General features: G+C 47.5%; 1 protein-coding gene across 1 annotated transcript; it reads right to left on the reverse strand.

Annotated features, from left to right (window-relative positions):
- Positions 1–243: 243 nt before the first annotated feature.
- On the reverse strand, positions 244–22,797 carry LOC140069073 (astacin-like metalloendopeptidase). The gene is made up of 13 exons (XM_072114398.1): positions 22,613–22,797; positions 21,558–21,582; positions 19,684–19,749; positions 19,373–19,516; positions 19,128–19,245; positions 16,981–17,159; positions 16,807–16,888; positions 15,055–15,179; positions 14,824–14,939; positions 2,953–3,178; positions 2,538–2,662; positions 1,282–1,507; positions 244–357 (listed from the first exon to the last, which is right to left on the reverse strand). Exons 1-13 carry the CDS (start codon positions 22,682–22,684, stop codon positions 344–346), a joined length of 1,518 nt encoding a protein of 505 aa, XP_071970499.1. The 5' UTR covers positions 22,685–22,797; the 3' UTR covers positions 244–343.
- Positions 22,798–24,510: the final 1,713 nt, after the last annotated feature.

Here is a 24,510-nt window from a genome sequence, read left to right on the forward strand (position 1 = left end):
GTATTTTCAGTATGAACGAAAGCTAAGAAATGTAATTTTCATTCTTTAGCCCGGCACAATAATAACACTTTGTAGTTACACACAGTAGTAGGGTAAGGCAATGTGTAATATAAGAGTATGGGAGTAGAGGAGAAGTGATTTGCTTCAAGTGTTGACCAGACAGATGTAGTTATAATATAATATTTAATGATCAATCAGAACAAGAACTTCAGCGTATTATACATCAGGCCAGTTATTTATTACACTGTACGTTTATATAATAATTCAATATTAGTAACACATAGTAAGCTGATGATGTCCTGGGGTTTCTGTGCAGCCAAAATCTCCAGAATCTCTTATTCATTCACTTTGCTGGGACTGAAGACAGAGATGAAGGTTACAATAACATATAGAAGGATACCACTGGCTGACAGCAAGCAGAGATCTTGTAAATCATATCAAATTGATACAGAAATTCTATTGTGAAATTAAATCACCTAAAAACCCCCTTTAAGGTTATGTAAATCTTTATGATTCTGGTTACTATAGACCAATGACTAAAGGAGAACCCCCGCTTTTAAGTCACATGTCTGAAAGTGGGAGGAGCTAAAAGACTGTCATCAGAGATAAGCCTTGTGTAAAAATAAAGCGAAATACATAAAATAATGCTGATGTTGCATAAAGAGCAAAAGTGAAAGCGAAATTCGAAATGTTCTTCACATTTTTGGACATTTATTTACATTATAACATATTGTTAATGATGGAGTTCCCCTTTAAGCCAGACATGAACATTATGTATGGGTTCAAACGACCTGGTTTAGGAAACATCCCACAAAGATGGAATAAGTCAATATATTGATATATCAATAAATTGATACAAATGCAGTCTCTTAAAGGGGCACTCCACCTTTAGTTTTTAAAATGCTGCCTACTATGCATAAGCATGAAGAAGAACATAAACTACCGAAAAGCATGTCAAAATTGTAAAGGATTTGCTAAATTTTTCTCCTTTTTGTACAGTTTTACATAGTAATAGAATCATTGATGCTGGAGGTTCCCTTTAAGCCCCACATGGAGATTGTTTATGGATCTACAGGAACTGATTTTGGAGAGATTTTCCATAAAACTAGGTTTATAGAACCTCCTAAGTAATGAGAGTTTAGGGTTCTCCAGGTGGGCGGAGCCTGACACCTGAATAATCAATCCCAATCGATAGCCAATCACATTAGACCACACCCAAATAGGAGGAGCCTCTCTTACTGATACTCTATTGGGGTTTCAATGGGTTAACTATCATCTTACCAAAAGAGTATTTGGCCAGGAATCCTCTGCTCTCGTTGGAGTTGTCGCTGGTGAGACGCAGGAGCAGGGCGTTGTAGGTGGAGGTCAGGGGTGGGATGGAGGCAGTGCCGCAGCGGGTGTTGCCCATGAGGGGGGACGTGGACAACATTCCATCCCGGATCTCCAGGAAATCATAGGGGCACGAGCTGCCCCCCTCCAAGCTGAAGTCCAAAAAAGCCATCTGCACCTGGAACACAGCATGTCAGTGCATGAACCCTCCTATGTTATACCGGGGTCCCCGCTATAACACAGGGCCTGCTCTATTCTGCTCTCCACTTCATTAATTCATTTCCGGACCTCAATTTTTTCCTGCCACAGAGCTCCAAATCCTCTGCATGAACTTATATTTGAATGATAACATTGTGTCTGCCATCTTCTACCACTAGGGGGAGCTCTGGAGCAATTCTGTATACAAACACATCATTGAGATTACAGCTCATAGCTTGAAGATTTATTATACAGATCTGAGAAATCTGATTACTAGGGCAGGATGAGATGTGATGGGGATAAGAAGTTATGGAATGGCATTGACTAGTGTTAAAGGGAACCTGTCACCACACATTTTCACAATACATCTACTGGCAGGTTCCCATAGTACCCTGTTAACCAAGTGACTCCTCCTTTTAGTTAAAAATTGTTTATTTCTGATCGCCATAAATCATCTTTATGAACTTGCTTTGCATACAGCCAAATCGAGAAGGCGTTGAGGGGGCGTGGCCTCCTCTGGCTGACATTATCTCAGGTCCTTTAGCCTCCTAACATTAGCAAACTGTACACCATGCATACATCTGATCTCATTAAATTACAGCATGCCTGCATGGAGGATGGAGTAGAAGTTTGTGCTGTGATTTCATGTGATCAGATATATGCATGGAGTGCAGTTTGCTAAAGGGCCTGAGATGATGTCAGCCTGGTCACATGACATTACTGCTGTTAAGAAGCTGCTTTGTTCAGCCGTGGAGGCCACGCCCCATTGACACTCTCTAGATTTGTCTGTATGCAAGGCAAGTTTTTAAAGATGATTTATGGGGATCTGAAATAAAAGCAGTTAGTTAATAGGGCTCTACGGGAACCTGCCGATAGCTGTATTTGTGAAAACGTGCTGACAGGTTCCCTTTAATTATATAACTTGAGAAGAAGCCTCCCCGAGGTATGGGGCACCAGGTGCCTCACTGAGCTATCACAATGTACAGTACTGCAGTGAGATGTGGACTTACCCTGTAGCCGGCAGGAGCCAGGATAGTCCAGGTGCAGTTGCTGAATGCGGGGTAGTTCATGCGTTTATCGTACCCCGGGCTGAACACGCTCCCTGTGGGGGCAGTAAATGTCCTTCCACACTGCACTAGATGAGACAGAGGAGAGAGAGGTAACATTGTCCAGGACGGAGGTCACTAGGACCGAGACATAACGGAACATTCCAGGTAAACTGATACATTTTATCCACTGATATCAGAGCCAGCGCCCCCAGAGGTTGTGTCTGGTATTACACCTTAGAGTCATTCACTCTAAGGAAGATGAGTTGTAATACCAGCAATGACCTATGTATAGGAGTGGCGCTGTAGCAGGACAATAACCCCCCCCCCCCCCCGGTGTGGTCATAGTGGATCTCCATGGTGCCGGTTCTGTGGATACCTGCGCTGTAGGAGGCTTTGAATCCGGTCGCGGTGACAGAATGGTCCGTGATAAACTCCACCAGCATGATGTTACCGGAAGCCACCAGCGATGGCATCTGCCCCGAGCCACACGAGCGGTCCAGCAGCAGAGGGGACGTCCGGCTGGGGCCATCGTACACCCGAATGTAATCCGCAGAGCAGCCGGCGGAGGACTGGACATCGAAGGACTTAAACCACAGGAGGACCTGGGAAGATGGAGGAGCGATCAGATGTGTCCCCAATTCAAAGGGGATGTCTCTGGAATTAGGAGGTCCCTGGTATCACATAGATATCTAATAATTAGCATGAGGTACCGCATAGTGTGAGGGGCACTATGGAGGTATTATAGTGTGGGGGGCACTATGGAGGTATTATAGTGTGAGGGGCACTATGGAGGTATTATAGTGTGAGGGGCACTATGGAGGTATTATAGTGTGAGGGGCACTATGGAGGTATTATAGTGTGGGGGGCACTATGGAGGTAATATAGTGTGAGGGGCACTATGGAGGTATTATAGTGTGAGGGGCACTATGGAGGTATTATAGTGTGAGGGGCACTATGGAGGTATTATAGTGAGGGGCACTATGGAGGTATTATAGTGTGAGGGGCACTATGGAGGTATTATAGTGTGAGGGGCACTATGGAGGTATTACAGTGTGAGGGGCACTATGGAGGTATTATAGTGTGAGGGGCACTATGGAGGTATTATAGTGTGAGGGGCACTATGGAGGTATTATAGTGTGAGGGGAACTATGGAGGTATTATAGTGTGGGGGGCACTATGGAGGTATTATTATAGTGTGAGGGGTACTATGGAGGTATTACAGTGTGGGGGGCACTATGGAGGTATTATAGTGTGAGGGGGCACTATGGAGGTATTATAGTGTGAGGGGCACTATGGAGGTATTATAGTGTGAGGGGTACTATGGAGGTATTATAGTGTGAGGGGCACTATGGAGGTATTATAGTGTGGGGGGCACTATGGAGGTATTATAGTGTGGGGGGCACTATGGAGGTAATATAGTGTGAGGGGCACTATGGTGGTATTATAGTGTGAGGGGCACTATGGAGGTATTATAGTGTGAGGGGAACTATGGAGGTATTATAGTGTGAGGGGCACTATGGAGGTATTATAGTGTGAGGGGCACTGTGGAGGTATTATAGTGTGAGGGGCACTATGGAGGTATTATAGTGTGAGGGGCACTATGGAGGTATTATAGTGTGAGGGGAACTATGGAGGTATTATAGTGTGGGGGGCACTATGGAGGTATTATTATAGTGTGAGGGGCACTATGGAGGTATTACAGTGTGAGGGGCACTATGGTGGTATTATAGTGTGAGGGGTACTATGGAGGTATTATAGTGTGGGGGGCACTATGGAGGTATTATAGTGTGAGGGGCACTATGGAGGTATTATAGTGTGAGGGGCACTATGGAGGTATTATAGTGTGAGGGGCACTATGGAGGTATAGTGTGAGGGGCACTATGGAGGTATTATAGTGTGGGGGCACTATGGAGGTATTATAGTGTGAGGGGCACTATGGAGGTATTATAGTGTGAGGGGGACTATGGAGGTATTATAGTGTGAGGGGCACTATGGAGGTATTATAGTGTGAGGGGCACTATGGAGGTATTATAGTGTGGGGGGCACTATGGAGGTATTATAGTGTGAGGGGGACTATGGAGGTATTATAGTGTGAGGGGCACTATGGAGGTATTATAGTGTGAGGGGCACTATGGAGGTATTATAGTGTGAGGGGCACTATGGAGGTATTATAGTGTGGAGGGCACTATGGAGGTATTATTATAGTGTGAGGGGCACTATGGAGGTATTATAGTGTGAGGGGCACTATGGAGGTATTATAGTGTGAGGGGCACTATGGAGGTATTATAGTGTGGGGGGCACTATGGAGGTATTATAGTGTGGGGGGTCACTATGTAGGTATTATAGTGTGAGGGGCACTATGGAGGTATTATAGTGTGGGGGGCACTATGGAGGTATTATAGTGTGAGGGGCACTATGGAGGTATTATATTGTGGGGGGCACTATGGAGGTATTATAGTGTGAGGGGCACTATGGAGGTATTATAGTGTGAGGGGCACTATGGAGGTATTATATTGTGGGGGGCACTATGGAGGTATTATAGTGTGGGGGGCACTATGGAGGTATTATAGTGTGGGGGGCACTATGGAGGTATTATAGTGTGAGGGGCACTATGGAGGTATTATAGTGTGGGGGGCACTATGGAGGTATTATAGTGTGGGGGGCACTATGGAGGTATTATAGTGTGGGGGGCACTATGGAGGTATTATAGTGTGAGGGGCACTATGGAGGTATTATAGTGTGAGGGGCACTATGGAGGTATTATAGTGTGGGGGGTCACTATGTAGGTATTATAGTGTTAGGGGCACTATGGAGGTATTATAGTGTGAGGGGCACTATGGAGGTATTATAGTGTGGGGGGCACTATGTAGGTATTATAGTGTGAGGGGCACTATGGAGGTATTATAGTGTGGGGGGCACTATGGAGGTATTATAGTGTGAGGGGGACTATGGAGGTATTATAGTGTGAGGGGCACTATGGAGGTATTATAGTGTGAGGGGCACTATGGAGGTATTATAGTGTGAGGGGCACTATGGAGGTATTATAGTGTGGAGGGCACTATGGAGGTATTATTATAGTGTGAGGGGCACTATGGAGGTATTATAGTGTGAGGGGCACTATGGAGGTATTATAGTGTGAGGGGCACTATGGAGGTATTATAGTGTGGGGGGCACTATGGAGGTATTATAGTGTGGGGGGTCACTATGTAGGTATTATAGTGTGAGGGGCACTATGGAGGTATTATAGTGTGGGGGGCACTATGGAGGTATTATAGTGTGAGGGGCACTATGGAGGTATTATATTGTGGGGGGCACTATGGAGGTATTATAGTGTGAGGGGCACTATGGAGGTATTATAGTGTGAGGGGCACTATGGAGGTATTATATTGTGGGGGGCACTATGGAGGTATTATAGTGTGGGGGGCACTATGGAGGTATTATAGTGTGGGGGGCACTATGGAGGTATTATAGTGTGAGGGGCACTATGGAGGTATTATAGTGTGGGGGGCACTATGGAGGTATTATAGTGTGGGGGGCACTATGGAGGTATTATAGTGTGGGGGGCACTATGGAGGTATTATAGTGTGAGGGGCACTATGGAGGTATTATAGTGTGAGGGGCACTATGGAGGTATTATAGTGTGGGGGGTCACTATGTAGGTATTATAGTGTGAGGGGCACTATGGAGGTATTATAGTGTGGGGGGCACTATGGAGGTATTATAGTGTGGGGGGCACTATGGAGGTATTATAGTGTGGGGCACTATGGAGGTATTATAGTGTGGGGGGCACTATGGAGGTATTAATGTGAGGGGCACTATGGAGGTATTATAGTGTGAGGGGCACTATGGAGGTATTATAGTGTGAGGAGCACTATGGAGGTATTATAGTGTGGGGGGCACTATGGAGGTATTATAGTGTGAGGGGCACTATGGAGGTATTATAGTGTGAGGGGCACTATGGAGGTATTATAGTGTGAGGGGCACTATGGAGGTATTATAGTGTGGGGGTCACTATGGATGTATTATAGTGTGGGGGGCACTATGGATGTATTATAGTGTGAGGGGCACTATGGAGGTATTATAGTGTGAGGGGCACTATGGAGGTATTATAGCGTGGGGGGCACTATGGAGGTATTATAGTGTGTGGGGTCACTATGGAGGTATTATAGTGTGAGGGGCACTATGGAGGTATTATAGTGTGGGGGGCACTATGGAGGTATTATAGTGTGTGGGGTCACTATGGAGGTATTATAGTGTGAGGGGCACTATGGAGGTATTATAGTGTGAGGGGCACTATGGAGGTATTATAGTGTGGGGGGCACTATGGAGGTATTATAGTGTGAGGGGCACTATGGAGGTATTATAGTGTGAGGGGGCACTATGGAGGTATTATAGTGTGAGGGGCACTATGGAGGTATTATAGTGTGGGGGGCACTATGGAGGTATTATAATGTGAGGGGCACTATGGAGGTATTATAGTGTGAGGGGCACTATGGAGGTATTATAGTGTGAGGGGCACTATGGAGGTATTATAGTGTGAGGGGCACTATGGAGGTATTATAGTGTGGGGGGCACTATGGAGGTATTATAGTGTGAGGGGCACTATGGAGGTATTATAGTGTGGGGGGCACTATGGAGGTATTATAGTGTGGGGGGCACTATGGAGGTATTATAGTGTGGGGGGCACTATGGAGGTATTATAGTGTGAGGTGCACTATGGAGGTATTATAGTGTGAGGGGCACTATGGAGGTATTATAGTGTGAGGGGCACTATGGAGGTATTATAGTGTGAGGGGCACTATGGAGGTATTATAGTGTGAGGGGCACTATGGAGGTATTATAGTGTGGGGGGTCACTATGTAGGTATTATAGTGTGAGGGGCACTATGGAGGTATTATAGTGTGGGGGGCACTATGGAGGTATTATAGTGTGGGGCACTATGGAGGTATTATAGTGTGGGGGGCACTATGGAGGTATTATAATGTGAGGGGCACTAAGGAGGTATTATAGTGTGGGGGGCACTATGGAGGTATTATAGTGTGGGGGGCACTATGGAGGTATTATAGTGTGGGGGGCACTATGGAGGTATTATAGTGTGGGGGGCACTATGGAGGTATTATAGTGTGGGGGGCACTATGGAGGTATTATAGTGTGGGGGGCACTATGGAGGTATTATAGTGTGGGGGGCACTATGGAGGTATTATAGTGTGGGGGCACTATGGAGGTATTATAGTGTGAGGGGCACTATGGAGGTATTATAGTGTGAGGGGCACTATGGAGGTATAGTGTGGGGGGCACTATGGAGGTATTATAGTGTGGGGGGCACTATGGAGGTATTATAGTGTGAGGGGCACTATGGTGGAATTATAGTGTGAGGGGCACTATGGAGGTATTATAGTGTGAGGGGCACTATGGAGGTATTATAGTGTGAGGGGCACTATGGAGGTATTATTATAGTGTGATGGGCACTATGGAGGTATAGTGTGGGGGGCACAATGGAGGTATTATAGTGTGAGGGGAACTATGGAGGTATTATAGTGTGAGGGGCACTATGGTGGTATTATAGTGTGAGGGGCACTATGGAGGTATTATTATAGTGTGAGGGGCACTATGGAGGTATTATAGTGTGGGGGGCACTATGGCGGTATAGTGTGGGGGGCACTATGGAGGTATTATAGTGTGGGGGGCACTATGGAGGTATTATAGTGTGGGGGGCACTATGGAGGTATTATAGTGTGGGGGGCACTATGGAAGTATTATAGTGTGAGGGGAACTATGGAGGTATTATAGTGTGAGGTGCACTATGGAGGTATTATAGTGTGGGGGGCACTATGGAGGTATTATAGTGTGGGGGGCACTATGGCGGTATTATAGTGTGGGGGCCACTATGGAGGTATTATAGTGTGGGGGGCACTATGGAGGTATTATAGTGTGGGGGGCACTATGGAGGTATTATAGTGTGGGGGGCACTATGGAGGTATTATAGTGTGGGGGGCACTATGGAGGTATTATAGTGTGGGGGGCACTATGGAGGTATTATAGTGTGGGGGGCACTATGGAGGTATTATAGTGTGGGGGGCACTATGGAGGTATTATAGTGTGGGGGGCACTATGGAGGTATTATAGTGTGAGGGGCACTATGGAGGTATTATAGTGTGAGGGGCACTATGGAGGTATTATAGTGTGAGGGGCACTATGGAGGTATTATGGTGTGTGGGGCACTATGGAGGTATTATAGTGTGAGGGGCACTATGGAGGTATTATAGTGTGGGGGGCACTATGGAGGTATTATAGTGTGGGGGGCACTATGGAGGTATTATAGTGTGGGGGGCACTATGGAGGTATTATAGTGTGGGGGGCACTATGGAGGTATTATAGTGTGAGGGGCACTATGGAGGTATTATAGTGTGTGGGGCACTATGGAGGTATTATAGTGTGAGGGGCACTATGGAGGTATTATAGTGTGGGGGGCACTATGGAGGTATTATAGTGTGAGGGGCACTATGGAGGTATTATAGTGTGTGGGGCACTATGGAGGTATTATAGTGTGGGGGCACTATGGAGGTATTATAGTGTGGGGGCACTATGGAGGTATTATAGTGTGGGGGGCACTATGGAGGTATTATAATGTGAGGGGCACTATGGAGGTATTATAGTGTGGGGGGCACTATGGAGGTATTATAATGTGAGGGGCACTATGGAGGTATTATAGTGTGGGGGGCACTATGGAGGTATTATAATGTGAGGGGCACTATGGAGGTATTATAGTGTGGGGGGCACTATGGAGGTATTATAGTGTGAGGGGCACTATGGAGGTATTATAGTGTGGGGGGCACTATGGAGGTATTATAATGTGAGGGGCACTATGGAGGTATTATAGTGTGGGGGGCACTAGGGAGGTATTATAGTGTGGGGGTCACTATGGAGGTATTATAGTGTGAGGGGCACTATGGAGGTATTATAGTGTGAGAGGCACTATGGAGGTATTATAGTGTGAGGGGCACTATGGAGGTATTATAGTGTGAGAGGCACTATGGAGGTATTATAGTGTGAGGGGCACTATGGAGGTATTATAGTGTGAGAGGCACTATGGTGGTATTATAGTGTGGGGGGCACTATGGAGGTATTATAGTGTGAGGGGCACTATGGAGGTATAGTGTGAGGGGCACTATGGAGGTATTATAGTGTGGGGGGCACTATGGAGGTATTATAGTGTGAGGGGCACTATGGAGGTATTATAGTGTGAGAGGCACTATGGAGGTATTATAGTGTGGGGGGCACTATGGAGGTATTATAGTGTGAGGGGCACTATGGAGGTATTATAGTGTGGGGGGCACTATGGAGGTATTATAGTGTGAGGGGCACTATGGAGGTATTATAGTGTGGGGGGCACTATGGAGGTATTATAGTGTGGGGGGCACTATGGAGGTATTATAGTGTGGGGGGCACTATGGAGGAATTATAGTGTGAGGGGCACTATGGTGGTATTATAGTGTGAGGGGCACTATGGAGGTATTATTATAGTGTGAGGGGCACTATGGAGGTATTATAGTGTGGGGGGCACTATGGAGGTATTATAGTGTGAGGGGCACTATGGAGGCATTATCGTGTGGGGGGCACTATGGAGGTATTATAGTGTGAGGGGCACTATGGAGGTATTATAGTGTGGGGGGCACTATGGAGGTATTATAGTGTGAGGGGCACTATGGAGGTATTATAGTGTGGGGGGCACTATGGAGGTATAGTGTGAGGGGCACTTTGGAGGTATTATAGTGTGAGGGGCACTATGGAGGTATTATAGTGTGGGGGGCACTATGGAGGTATTATAGTGTGAGGGGCACTATGGAGGTATTATAGTGTGGGGGGCACTATGGAGGTATTATAGTGTGAGGGGTACTATGGAGGTATTATAGTGTGGGGGGCACTATGGAGGTATTATAGTGTGGGGGGCACTATGGAGGTATTATATTGTGAGGGGCACTATGGAGGTATTATAGTGTGTGGGGCACTATGGAGGTATTATAGTGTGAGGGGCACTATGGAGGTATTATAGTGTGGGGGGCACTATGGAGGTATTATAGTGTGAGGGGCACTACGGAGGTATTATAGTGTGTGGGGCACTATGGAGGTATTATAGTGTGGGGGCACTATGGAGGTATTATAGTGTGGGGGCACTATGGAGGTATTATAGTGTGAGGGGCACTATGGAGGTATTATAGTGTGGGGGGCACTATGGAGGTATTATAATGTGAGGGGCACTATGGAGGTATTATAGTGTGGGGGGCACTATGGAGGTATTATAATGTGAGGGGCACTATGGAGGTATTATAGTGTGGGGGGCACTATGGAGGTATTATAATGTGAGGGGCACTATGGAGGTATTATAGTGTGGGGGGCACTATGGAGGTATTATAGTGTGAGGGGCACTATGGAGGTATTATAGTGTGGGGGGCACTATGGAGGTATTATAATGTGAGGGGCACTATGGAGGTATTATAGTGTGGGGGGCACTAGGGAGGTATTATAGTGTGGGGGTCACTATGGAGGTATTATAGTGTGAGGGGCACTATGGAGGTATTATAGTGTGAGAGGCACTATGGAGGTATTATAGTGTGAGGGGCACTATGGAGGTATTATAGTGTGAGGGGCACTATGGAGGAATTATAGTGTGAGGGGCACTATGGAGGTATTATAGTGTGAGGGGCACTGTGGAGGTATTATAGTGTGAGGGGCAGTATGGAGGTATTATAGTGTGAGGGGCACTATGGAGGTATTATAGTGTGGGGGGCACTACAGAGGTATTATAGTGTGGGGGGCACTATGGAGGTATTATAGAGTGGGGGTCACTATGGAGGTATTATAGTGTGGGGGGCACTATGGAGGTATTATAGTGTGAGGGGCACTATGGAGGTATAGTGTGGGGGGCACTATGGAGGTATTATAGTGTGGGGGGCACTATGGAGGTATTATAGTGTGAGGGGCACTATGGTGGTATTATAGAGTGGGGGTCACTATGGAGGTATTATAGTGTGGGGGGCACTATGGAGGTATTATAGTGTGAGGGGCAGTATGGAGGTATTATAGTGTGAGGGGCACTATGGAGGTATTATAGTGTGGGGGGCACTATGGAGGTATTATAGAGTGGGGGTCACTATGGAGGTATTATAGTGTGGGGGGCACTATGGAGGTATTATAGTGTGAGGGGCACTATGGAGGTATAGTGTGGGGGGCACTATGGAGGTATTATAGTGTGGGGGGCACTATGGAGGTATTATAGTGTGAGGGGCACTATGGTGGTATTATAGTGTGAGGGGCACTATGGAGGTATTATTATAGTGTGAGGGGCACTATGGAGGTATTATAGTGTGGGGGGCACTATGGAGGTATTATAGTGTGAGGGGCACTATGGAGGCATTATCGTGTGGGGGGCACTATGGAGGTATTATAGTGTGAGGGGCACTATGGAGGTATTATAGTGTGGGGGGCACTATGGAGGTATTATAGTGTGAGGGGCACTATGGAGGTATTATAGTGTGGGGGGCACTATGGAGGTATAGTGTGAGGGGCACTTTGGAGGTATTATAGTGTGAGGGGCACTATGGAGGTATTATAGTGTGGGGGGCACTATGGAGGTATTATAGTGTGAGGGGCACTATGGAGGTATTATAGTGTGGGGGGCACTATGGAGGTATTATAGTGTGAGGGGTACTATGGAGGTATTATAGTGTGGGGGGCACTATGGAGGTATTATAGTGTGGGGGCACTATGGTGGTATTATAGTGTGAGGGGCACTATGGAGGTATTTTAGTGTGGGGGCACTATGGAGGTATTATAGTGTGGGGGGCACTATGGAGGTATTATAGTGTGGGGGGCACTATGGAGGTATTATAGCGTGGGGGGCACTATGGAGGTATTATAGTGTGGGGGGCACTACAGAGGTATTATAGTGTGAGGGGCACTATGGAGGTATTATAGTGTGAGGGGCACTATGGAGGTATTATAGTGTGAGGGGCACTATGGAGGTATTATAGTGTGAGGGGCACTATGGAGGTATTATAGTGTGAGGGGCACTATGGAGGTATTATAGTGTGAGGGGCACTATGGAGGTATTATAGTGTGTGGGGTAACTATGGAGGTATTATAGTGTGGGGGGCACTATGGAGGTATTATAGTGTGGGGGGCACTATGGAGGTATTATAGTGTGGGGGGCTCTATGGAGGTATTATAGTGTGGGGGGCACTATGGAGGTATTATAGTGTGAGGGGTACTATGGAGGTATTATAGTGTGGGGGGCACTATGGAGGTATTATAGTGTGAGGGGCACTATGGAGGTATTATAGTGTGAGGCACTATGGAGGTATTATAGTGTGTGGGGTCACTATGGAGGTATTATAGTGTAGGGGGCACTATGGAGGTATTATAGTGTGAGGGGCACTATGGAGGTATTATAGTGTGAGGGGCACTATGGAGGTATTATAGTGTGAGGGGCACTATGGAGGTATTATAGTGTGAGGGGCACTATGGAGGTATTATAGTGTGGGGGGCACTATGGAGGTATTATAGTGTGGGGGGCACTATGGAGGTATTATAGTGTGAGGGGCACTATGGAGGTATTATAGTGTGGGGGGCACTATGGAGGTATTATAGTGTGTGGGGTCACTATGGAGGTATTATAGTGTGGGGGGCACTATGGAGGTATTATAGTGTGAGGAGCACTATGGAGGTATTATAGTGTGGGGGGCACTATGGAGGTATTATAGTGTGAGGGGCCACTATGGAGGTATTATAGTGTGAGGGGCCACTATGGAGGTATTATAGTGTGGGGGGCACTATGGAGGTATTATAGTGTGGGGGGCACTATGGAGGTATTATAGTGTGAGGGGCCACTATGGAGGTATTATAGTGTGAGGGGCCACTATGGAGGTATTATAGTGTGGGGGGCACTATGGAGGTATTATAGTGTGAGGGGCACTATGGAGGTATTATAGTGTGGGGGGCACTATGGAGGTATTATAGTGTGAGAGGCACTATGGAGGTATTATAGTGTGAGGGGCACTATGGAGGTATTATAGTGTGGGGGGCACTATGGAGGTATTATAGTGTGAGGGGCACTATGGAGGTATTATAGTGTGGGGGGCACTACAGAGGTATTATAGTGTGGGGGGCACTATGGAGGTATTATAGTGTGGGGGGCACTATGGAGGTATTATAGTGTGGGGGGCACTATGGAGGTATTATAGTGTGGGGGGCACTATGGAGGTATTATAGTGTGGGGGGCACTATGGAGGTATTATAGTGTGGGGGGCACTATGGAGGTATTATAGTGTGGGGGGCACTATGGAGGTATTATAGTGTGGGGGCACTATGGAGGTATTATAGTGTGGGGGGCACTATGGACGTATTATAATGTGGGGGCACTATGGTGGTATTATAGTGTGGGGAGCACTATGGTGGTATTATAGTGTGGGGGGCACTACAGAGGTATTATAGTGTGAGGGGCACTGTGGAGGTATTATAGTGTGGGGAGCACTATGGTGGTATTATAGTGTGGGGGGCACTATGGAGGTATTATAGTGTGGGGGGCACTATGGAGGTATTATAGTGTGGGGGGCACTATGGAGGTATTATAGTGTGGGGGGCACTATGGAGGTATTATAGTGTGGGGGGCACTATGGAGGTATTATAGTGTGGGGGGCACTATGGAGGTATTATAGTGTGGGGGCACTATGGAGGTATTATAGTGTGGGGGGCACTATGGAGGTATTATAGTGTGGGGGCACTATGGTGGTATTATAGTGTGGGGAGCACTATGGTGGTATTATAGTGTGGGGGGCACTACAGAGGTATTATAGTGTGAGGGGCACTGTGGAGGTATTATAGTGTGAGGGGCACTATGGAGGTATTATAGTGTGAGGGGCACTATGGAGGTATTATAGTGTGAGGGGCACTATGGAGGTATTATAGTGTGAGGGGCACTGTGGAGGTATTATAGTGTGGGGAGCACTATGGTGGTATTATAGTGTGAGGGTCACTATGGAGGTATTATAGTGTGAGGGGCACTATGGAGGTATTATAGTGTGAGGGGCACTGTGGAGGTATTATAGTGTGGGGGGCACTATGGATGTATTATAATGTGGGGGGCACAGTATTATATACATATGTATAGCAGTATTATATAGGCACCATATGGCGATATATTGATACTTAGCACTAGACTTGGGGGCGTCCGGGGGTCCTCAGTAAATACCTGACTATTGGGGAGGCGGATGAGCCAGGAGCAGTTGTAGTTATTGGGGTAATTTGAGGGGTTGGATGCGGAGGAGAAGTCGCCATCATAACCGGAGAGGACGGAGGAGCAAACATCTGGAGGAGGAGACACAATGTCACATATGGCGGCACAGAGTGATGTGTAATACAAGGGATGATACAATGGGCGACGGCTGATACATTGTTACTGTCTCTCGTCTGCTGCACTTACTGCACTTGTAGAGTCTGTTGATTTTGGCTACATCCAGGTTACTGAGTCCAATCCTCTGCCCAATAGTGACCGAGTTATCAGGGATGGGCCGGATGGTCTGATAGTTACTGATGGAAAATGCAAATCTATAGGATAGAAAATAACACGGAATATTCTTATAAAGGCCTCATTACATTGGACTTAGGTTCTGGTGTAATTTTCGAGATGAAAATCTCAGCTTTAAAAACACATCAGGACTGTGGTAAAGAATAAGAGATACATACACAGCCAGGAATTGGATCATTGGGGCTCATTTACTAAAGGTCCGAATCGCGCATTTCCATCGGGTTTTCCAAATATTTCCGATTTGCGCCAAATTGCCCCCGGATTTTGGCGCACGCGATCGGATTGTGGCGCATTGGAGCCGGCTTTCACACGACAGAAATGGGGGGGGGGTGTGGCCGTCGGAAAACCCGACGGATTCGGAAAAACCGCGCTATTTTAAAAAAAAATTGTGTCGCAAGAATAGCACTCACATGCACTCCGGCGGACCTCGGCGCAGCAGCGACACCTAGTGGACATCAGGCGCACGGCCTTAGTGAATCCCGGCAGATCCGAATCAGCGTCGGAGAACGCGCCGCTGGATTGTGACTGGACCGGGTAAGTAAATCTGCCCCATTATATCGAATTTGCCCAAACCTCTGGTTGTAAAGCAAATGGATTCTGATTCTTATCAATAAAATGACACCAGCACCAAGGTGGTAGCTACTATAGAGCTGAAAAGAGTCACTTTTTGCCTAAGATGAGTCATGCTGGCCATACAGCATGACTCATCTTAGGCAAAAAGTGACTCTTCGCAGCTCATTTGCATATGGCTGATTATTAATAGATAAATGAGAAAACTTTTAAGTAAAAGAAGCATTGATAGAACAGATATTTTATACACGACATAAAGGGGACGCCGAGTTCAGTGGAGTAAAAGTTTGTGATGGGTTCCCTTTTATTTGAAATCTCCCTCTTCTACCTACAAAAAATTCCCTCCCAAGTGATGTGAAAATAAGCAGAGATGAGTCAAGTTTAGAGGCTTCTGGGGGAGTATGACTTCAGACACCCCTATCTTTCGTTCTGTAGCACCTAGTACCATGCTTTAAGTATCATATTAAAGATTAGAATTCTATCTTACAGGTTTTTGGTTTTGTGACCTAAAGAACTGGAAATCCAGCCAGTTAAAACCTCAGTTGTAAATGTGAGCTGCAGATAAAAATCCAACATTTTTTCTAATTGTCTATCTTTAGGCTCGAAGCTAAAAGAACCGCAAGCCTAAAATGACACCAGCACCATTTTTCTAGGTGCTATAGAACCGAACATAGGGGCTTCTAAAGTGACCCTCCTCCTGCAGCCTCTAAACTTGACTCAACTCAGGCAAATATGACTCTTCGGTTGGGCTTTGGCAAATTTGGATTGGGAATATTCAGGGGGAGACAATCCTTGGGATCATGGTAGCACAGACTCGCCATCGCAGACTCGCCATCGCAGTTTATATGGCTCCGGTGTCTTTGTTGCGGCAGTTAAAGGGTGAGCTCTTGCTATTGGTGCCAGCACCCATGAGGGGTATTAGCCGTGGGTGTTTGCTGTGGGCTCAGCTTTTCTGGGTTGAATCCTATAGAGAGAATTTTATAAAGGACATTTCATCCCCCACCAGAGGGGGCGGTAGTTTTAAGGGGTAAATTCAGCTGACAGGTTCCCTTTATAGATGGTAGATTGGACACTCACTTCCCATAATGCATCACAGATGAGTAGTCGTACTCCAGGCCCAGGTTGTTTGTGTTGGTTTTGGCAAAACTTGTGTTGTATCCTGTGAGGAGAATGGAGGTTACTACACGGAGAAGCGTCTGGGGGTCCCTGCGCAGGATCCGGGGGCCGTACATGAGAGGGGACAGATCCTACCAGCAGTGATGTTCCCCCAAAGAATCTTGATGTAAGAATCGCGGTCACTGCGGCTGTGCTCGTGCTCGAAGCCCATGGCGTGGTTCAGCTCATGCTGTATAACTCCGTGCAGCAAACACCCCTCCCGATTCAGAGACACATCCTGGCGTCCACCAGAGCGCCCCAACTCTGACCAGCAACTGGGGATGAGGGTAAAAGATGGGGTCATGCACACAGTGATGTCACAGTACAGAGATAATACACACAGTGATGTCACAGTACAGAGATAATACACACAGTGATGTCACAGTACAGGGATAATACACACAGTGATGTCACAGTACAGGGATAATACACACAGCGATGTCACAGTACAGGGATAATACACACAGTGATGTCACAGTACAGGGATAATACACACAGTGATGTCACAGTACAGGGATAATACACACAGTGATGTCACAGTACAGGGATAATACACACAGTGATGTCACAGTGCAGGGATAATACACACAGTGATGTCACAGTACAGGGATAATACACACAGTGATGTCACAGTACAGGGATCATACACACAGTGATGTCACAGTACAGGGATAGTACACACGGTGATGTCACAGTACAGGGATAATACACACAGTGATGTCACAGTACAGAGATAATACACACAGTGACGTCACAGTACAGGGATAGTACACACAGTGATGTCACAGTACAGGGATAATACACACAGTGATGTCACAGTACAGGGATAATACACACAGTGATGTCACAGTACAGGGATAGTACACACGGTGATGTCACAGTACAGGGATAATACACACAGTGATGTCACAGTACAGAGATAATACACACAGTGACGTCACAGTACAGGGATAGTACACACAGTGATGTCACAGTACAGGGATAGTACACACGGTGATGTCACAGTACAGGGATAATACACACAGTGATGTCACAGTACAGGGATAATACACACAGTGATGTCACAGTACAGGGATAATACACACAGTGATGTCACAGTACAGGGATAATACACACAGTGATGTCACAGTACAGGGATAATACACACAGTGATGTCACAGTACAGGGATAATACACACAGTGATGTCACAGTACAGGGATAATACACACAGTGATGTCACAGTACAGGGGATAATACACACAGTGATGTCACAGTACAGAGATAATACACACAGTGATGTCACAGTACAGGGATAATACACACAGTGATGTCACAGTACAGGGATAATACACACAGTGATGTCACAGTACAGGGATAATACACACAGGGATGTCACAGTACAGGGATAATACACACAGTGATGTCACAGTACAGGGATAATACACACAGTGATGTCACAGTACAGGGATAATACACACAGTGATGTCACAGTACAGGGGATAATACACACAGTGATGTCACAGTACAGAGATAATACACACAGTGATGTCACAGTACAGGGGATGATACACACAGTGATGTCACAGTACAGGGATAATACACACAGTGATGTCACAGTACAGAGATAATACACACAGAGATGTCACAGTACAGGGATAATACACACAGTGATGTCACAGTACAGGGATAATACACACAGTGATGTCACAGTACAGGGATAATACACACAGTGATGTCACAGTACAGGGATAATACACACAGTGATGTCACAGTACAGAGATAATACACACAGTGATGTCACAGTACAGGGATAATACACACAGTGATGTCACAGTACAGGGATAATGCACACAGTGATGTCACAGTACAGGGATAATACACACAGTGATGTCACAGTACAGGGATAATACACACAGTGATGTCACAGTACAGGGATAATACACACAGTGATGTCACAGTACAGGGATAATACACACAGTGATGTCACAGTACAGGGATAATACACACAGTGATGTCACAGTACAGGATAATACACACAGTGATGTCACAGTACAGGGATAATACACACAGTGATGTCACAGTACAGGGATAATACACACAGTGATGTCACAGTACAGAGATAATACACACAGTGATGTCACAGTACAGGGATAATACACACAGTGATGTCACAGTACAGAGATAATACACACAGTGATGTCACAGTACAGGGATAATACACACAGTGATGTCACAGTACAGTCTTTGCTCCTCCTGTTCTCACCCATAGTCGGAGATAATATTCAGGTAATCGGCTTCTCTTGTGCGTGGCAGGAAGTTGATGCAGGTCAATGAGGTGAATTCCATCATGGCCCTCGCTATCGCCGCTCTATCGCTGTCCGCTAATTGGAAATATACAAGTAGAATATCTGGATAAGTTGTTACTGATCAGGAGACTGGACTCTGCCCCCCGGGGGGTCCTGTGCCCGATGCTTCACTACCCTATGTGGTTACATAGAAGTCACTTACAGAACTGCGGGTCCAGGGTGTAGGGGATGGAGACGACGCCATTGGAGCCTTTGGGCCAGAAGCAGCTGTTCCCAGCGGTGCAGGTGATGGCGCTGCGGCCGCCCTTCCCGGCAATGTCCCCCTGGTGCAGGGTCCTGACGCTCTCTACGTGGGGGGACACAGAATATCATCAGGGTCACCTGTAACCAATGTGATGGGGGGGGGGGGTCTGCACCATCTGCCAATCAAACCAGAGGCAACCAACCTGACCGTTCCGACTCCTTCCTCCAACCACGAGAGAGTGGACCCTGCGCAGGTCTTTCATTTCTTACCTTTGTTCATTTTTTCTATGGTGCTGAAAACATCTTCTGCCGGCGGATTGGACGTCGCGGATGAGTCTAAACATTACGGGAAGAAGCAGAAGAGGGACGTGAAGCCAAAAATCAGCCTGGAGTATTAGAGGGATGGCAACCATCAAGCTTGTGGTGCCTCTGCAGGCAATAAATACTCCATGTTCTGCACATAAATGTATCCGTCGGGTTCTAGTAACAAGATGTAACAATCCATCATGGAAAACGCCTCCGATGGAAAGCCTTGGTCGTATCTAATAATTCCCTGAAGATGAGATGAGAGGGTAAAGGTAGGGGCTAGGAGCGAGCAGATGACCTCTCCTGACCTCTGTGGGGTTCGTCTACATTCTGACCTACTTGGCAAGTCTGTACAGTATTGTCATGTGACAATGAGCAGAGAAGAATCATATTTTGCCTGAGACAAGTCAAGTTCAGGGGCTGGAGAGATAGGTTCCCTATTTCCTGTTCTATAGCACATACAAACATGGTGCTGGTGTCATTTTAAGGACATTAAAAAAAAAACAACATAAAAATCACAGTGAAATATGAAATATACAGGGTTAATCTCACTTGTATATCCACAGAGGGACGGTCACGTGGTACTTCGAGAAAATAGAGTGAGGAGCAGATGGGTGACTGCGTCCCATCAGATGATAAAAAACCAACCCTTGCACCCGCATAGCTCCTGTCCCAGAACACCTATGGATCTTGCCCCACCCTGACACATAACAACGTGATCTGAGAATCATCAGAGGGAAAGATAATGGGGAAGATTTACTTACCCGGTCCAGTCGCGATCCCGCGGTGCGTTGTCCGACGAGGATTCGGAGCTGCCAGCGGTTCACTAACCTCGTGCGTCCGAGTTCCTCCATGTGTCGCTGCTGCGCCGAGGTCCGCCGGAGTTCACCTTCTTCTTCCTGGTGCATGTGAGCGCTTGATCTTGCGACACAAATCCTTTTTTAAATGCCGTGGTCCAAATCCATCGGGTTATCCGACGGCCACACCCCCGATTTCTGTCACATGCAAGCCGGCGCCAATGCGCCAAAATTAGTACCCTTAGTACTACAAAATAGTTGTAGTACTGAAAAGATAGGAGACATTGTCCATAGGGGCAGGTGGATCAGCATCATATTTCTAGGTGCTGTGGAACTGAATATCTGAAATGACTCTCCCCATGAAACCTTGACTCATCTCTGGTAAAATGTGACTCTTCTCTGCTCACCGTCACATGACTTTGGAGGAGATTCTTTATAGGACAAGAGGGAATTTCCCACAATAGAGGGAATTCTAGAAAATACATTTCATCCCGTACCTTAGGGGCTAATAGTTTCATTCGGTGACTATGCATGACTAGGACCATGCGTCACTAACAATGGGGCTCATTTACTAAGGGTTTCCCGATGATTTCCCATTTCCGCCGAATTGCCCCGGGATTTTGGCGTATGCGATCGGATTTTGGCACATCGGTGCCGGTTTTCACGCGACGGAAATCGGAGGGCATGGCTGTCGGAAAACCCGATGGATTCGGAAAAACCACATCATTTAAAAAAATTTTTTGTCGCTTGACACGCACTTATATGCACCGGGAAGGAGATGGTGAACTCTGGCGGACCTCGGCGCAGCAGCGACACCTGCAGGATATCGGGGTCACGACCTTAGTGAATCCCGGCAGGACCCGAATCCACGTCGGACAACACGCCGCGGGATCGCGACTGGACCGGGTAAGTAAATCTGCCCCAAAAAGTCTTCTTCTACCTCTCTAGTTCTGGTCCATGTCCACAGATGGAGAGAATCTTCCTGCTATAATAAAACTTCCCCAAACTTCCAAAAAGATCTACCAAGTTTTCAGATCTTACCTTGTATTTGGAGGAATTTTGGCAGCTGAAAAGAGAGGAATTATTAGTAGTAATATTAAATATATTGTAACATTTCCTCTATAAAGTTTCCTCTTTTACCCTAAAATGGCAACATTTAGGACCCAGATGTAAAGGTGAGACCCTCCATGGAATCCTTGGGGATGGGGGGACTCTAGTTTGGGGTCATCCTACGGACCCTCTGGTTGGGGAGTCCCTCTAGTATCACCAATATGGGGCTACAGAACCGAAACATGACCAATATTAAACTTTTCGGATTAGTAGATCCTCTGGGCTCAGTTTTAGGGTCACTGGGGCAGATTTACTTACCCGGTCCGTTCGCGATCCAGCGGCGTGTTCTCTGCGCTGGATTCGGGTCCGACCGGAATTCATCAAAGCAGTTCCTCCGCCGTCCACCAGGTGGCGCTGCTGCGCTGAAGTCCGCTGGAATGCCTCGAAATACACCGGCCTATCCAGGATGAAGGTGAGTGAAATTTTCGTGACACAATTTTTTAAAAAAATGCGGCGGTTTTTCCGAATACGTCAGGTTTTCGTTCGGCCACGCCCCCCGATTTCCGTCGCGCGCATGCCGGCGCCGATGCGCCACAATTCGATCGCGTGCGCCAAAAACCCGGGGCAATTCAGGTACAATCGGCGCAAATCGGAAATATTCGGGTAACACGTCGGGAAAACGCGAATCGGGCCCTTCGTAAATGACCCCCACTGTGTGAAACCTACATTTTTGGAGTATTTTGTATTTGGAAAAGTCACTAAAGACAAAGACTGAGGGTAAAATTAGGAACCAGCGGACTGATTCCAAAAGACCAAAATGTGAAAGCCGTGAAGGGGAGAGGGATTGGACCTCGGTGCAGAAGAAAAGTTATTGCAGATCCAAAAACACAAACTGATAAGAGACAAAGTAACATCTTGATGTAAAATATCAGAGTTTCAAAATGTACATGAAATTCTGAGAATAATCTGTAATTTATTGTGGAAGGAAACAAATCCAAAGAACATCCCCGAGGTGTAAGGAAATCCTGGGGCTAGTGACGACTTACCTGCAGGGGCACAGCCCGGACCTGGAGGAAGGCAGAGCCCAGAAGCGCCAGGAGCCAGTGCACCGCCATCATCTCCTCCTCCTGTACTGGGAGTAGCCTCAGCTCGGGGGTCGCCTTATATACATATTTATGGGGGACGTCCTGAGGGGTTTCATAATCCCCTCTCTGGAACTAATTGTAATCTGTACACCTAGAAAATTAATAACACAGGAGAGAGCGCAGCGTGCAAAATGATAATGGGGAACAGGTGGCGCTATAATGCTATAATGGTGCAGGTGGACTGCACCCTGCTATAGGACAGGTGGTCTGCACCCTGCTATAGGACAGGTGGGCTGCACCCTGCTATAGGACAGGTGGTCTGCACCCTGCTATAGGACAGGTGGTCTGCACCCTGCTATAGGACAGGTGGTCTGCACCCTGCTATAGGACAGGTGGTCTGCACCCTGCTATAGGACAGGTGGTCTGCACCCTGCTATAGGACAGGTGGTCTGCACCCTGCTATAGGACAGGTGGTCTGCACCCTGCTATAGGACAGGTGGTCTGCGCCCTGCTATAGGACAGGTGGACTGCGCCCTGCTATAGGACAGGTGGTCTGCACCCTGCTATAGGACAGGTGGTCTGCACCCTGCTATAGGACAGGTGGTCTGCACCCTGCTATAGGACAGGTGGTCTGCACCCTGCTATAGGACAGGTGGTCTGCACCCTGCTATAGGACAGGTGGACTGCACCCTGCTATAGGACAGGTGGGCTGCACCCTGCTATAGGACAGGTGGTCTGCACCCTGCTATAGGACAGGTGGTCTGCACCCTGCTATAGGACAGGTGGTCTGCACCCTGCTATAGGACAGGTGGTCTGCACCCTGCTATAGGACAGGTGGTCTGCGCCCTGCTATAGGACAGGTGGTCTGCGCCCTGCTATAGGACAGGTGGTCTGCGCCCTGCTATAGGACAGGTGGTCTGCGCCCTGCTATAGGACAGGTGGTCTGCACCCTGCTATAGGACAGGTGGTCTGCTCCCTGCTATAGGACAGGTGGTCTGCACCCTGCTATAGAACAGGTGGTCTGCACCCTGCTATAGAACAGGTGGTCTGCTCCCTGCTATAGGACAGGTGGTCTGCACCCTGCTATAGGACAGGTGGTCTGCACCCTGCTATAGGAGAGGTGGTCTGCACCCTGCTATAGAACAGGTGGTCTGCACCCTGCTATAGAACAGGTGGGCTGCACCCTGCTATAGGACAGGTGGTCTGCACCCTGCTATAGGACAGGTGGTCTGCACCCTGCTATAGGGCAGGTGGTCTACACCCTGCTCTAGGACAGTTGGTCTGCACCCTGCTCTAGGACAGGTGGTCTGCACCCTGCTATAGGACAGGTGGTCTGCACCCTGCTCTAGGACAGGTGGTCTGCACCCTGCTCTAGGACAGGTGGTCTGCACCCTGCTATAGGACAGGTGGGCTGCACCCTGCTATAGGACAGGTGGTCTGCACCCTGCTATAGGACAGGTGGTCTGCACCCTGCTATAGGACAGGTGGTCTGCGCCCTGCTATAGGACAGGTGGTCTGCACCCTGCTATAGGACAGGTGGTCTGCACCCTGCTATAGGACAGGTGGTCTGCACCCTGCTATAGGACAGGTGGACTGCACCCTGCTATAGGACAGGTGGTCTGCGACCTGCTGTAGGACAGGTGGTCTGCACCCTGCTATAGGACAGGTGGTCTGCACCCTGCTATAGGACAGGTGGTCTGCACCCTGCTGTAGGACAGGTGGTCTGCACCCTGCTATAGGACAGGTGGTCTGCACCCTGCTATAGGACAGGTGGTCTGCACCCTGCTATAGGAGAGGTGGTCTGCACTCTGCTATAGGACAGGTGGTCTGCACTCTGCTATAGGACAGGTGGTCTGCAC

The sequence above is a fragment of the Engystomops pustulosus genome, chromosome 7 (assembly GCF_040894005.1).
Source record: "Engystomops pustulosus chromosome 7, aEngPut4.maternal, whole genome shotgun sequence".
Taxonomy (NCBI): domain Eukaryota; kingdom Metazoa; phylum Chordata; class Amphibia; order Anura; family Leptodactylidae; genus Engystomops; species Engystomops pustulosus.

Bases quoted from the DNA above. Each gene is read 5' to 3' on its own strand.
- LOC140069073 (XM_072114398.1), bottom strand. From the start codon at position 22,684: ATGATGGCGGTGCACTGGCTCCTGGCGCTTCTGGGCTCTGCCTTCCTC. The intron at 19,517-19,683 runs GTAAGAAATGAA...CCCCCCACGTAG, and splicing joins CATAGAAAAAATGAACAAAG to AGAGCGTCAGGACCCTGCAC. The intron at 2,663-2,952 runs GTATCCACAGAA...TGTCTCATCTAG, and splicing joins CAAAGCCTCCTACAGCGCAG to TGCAGTGTGGAAGGACATTT.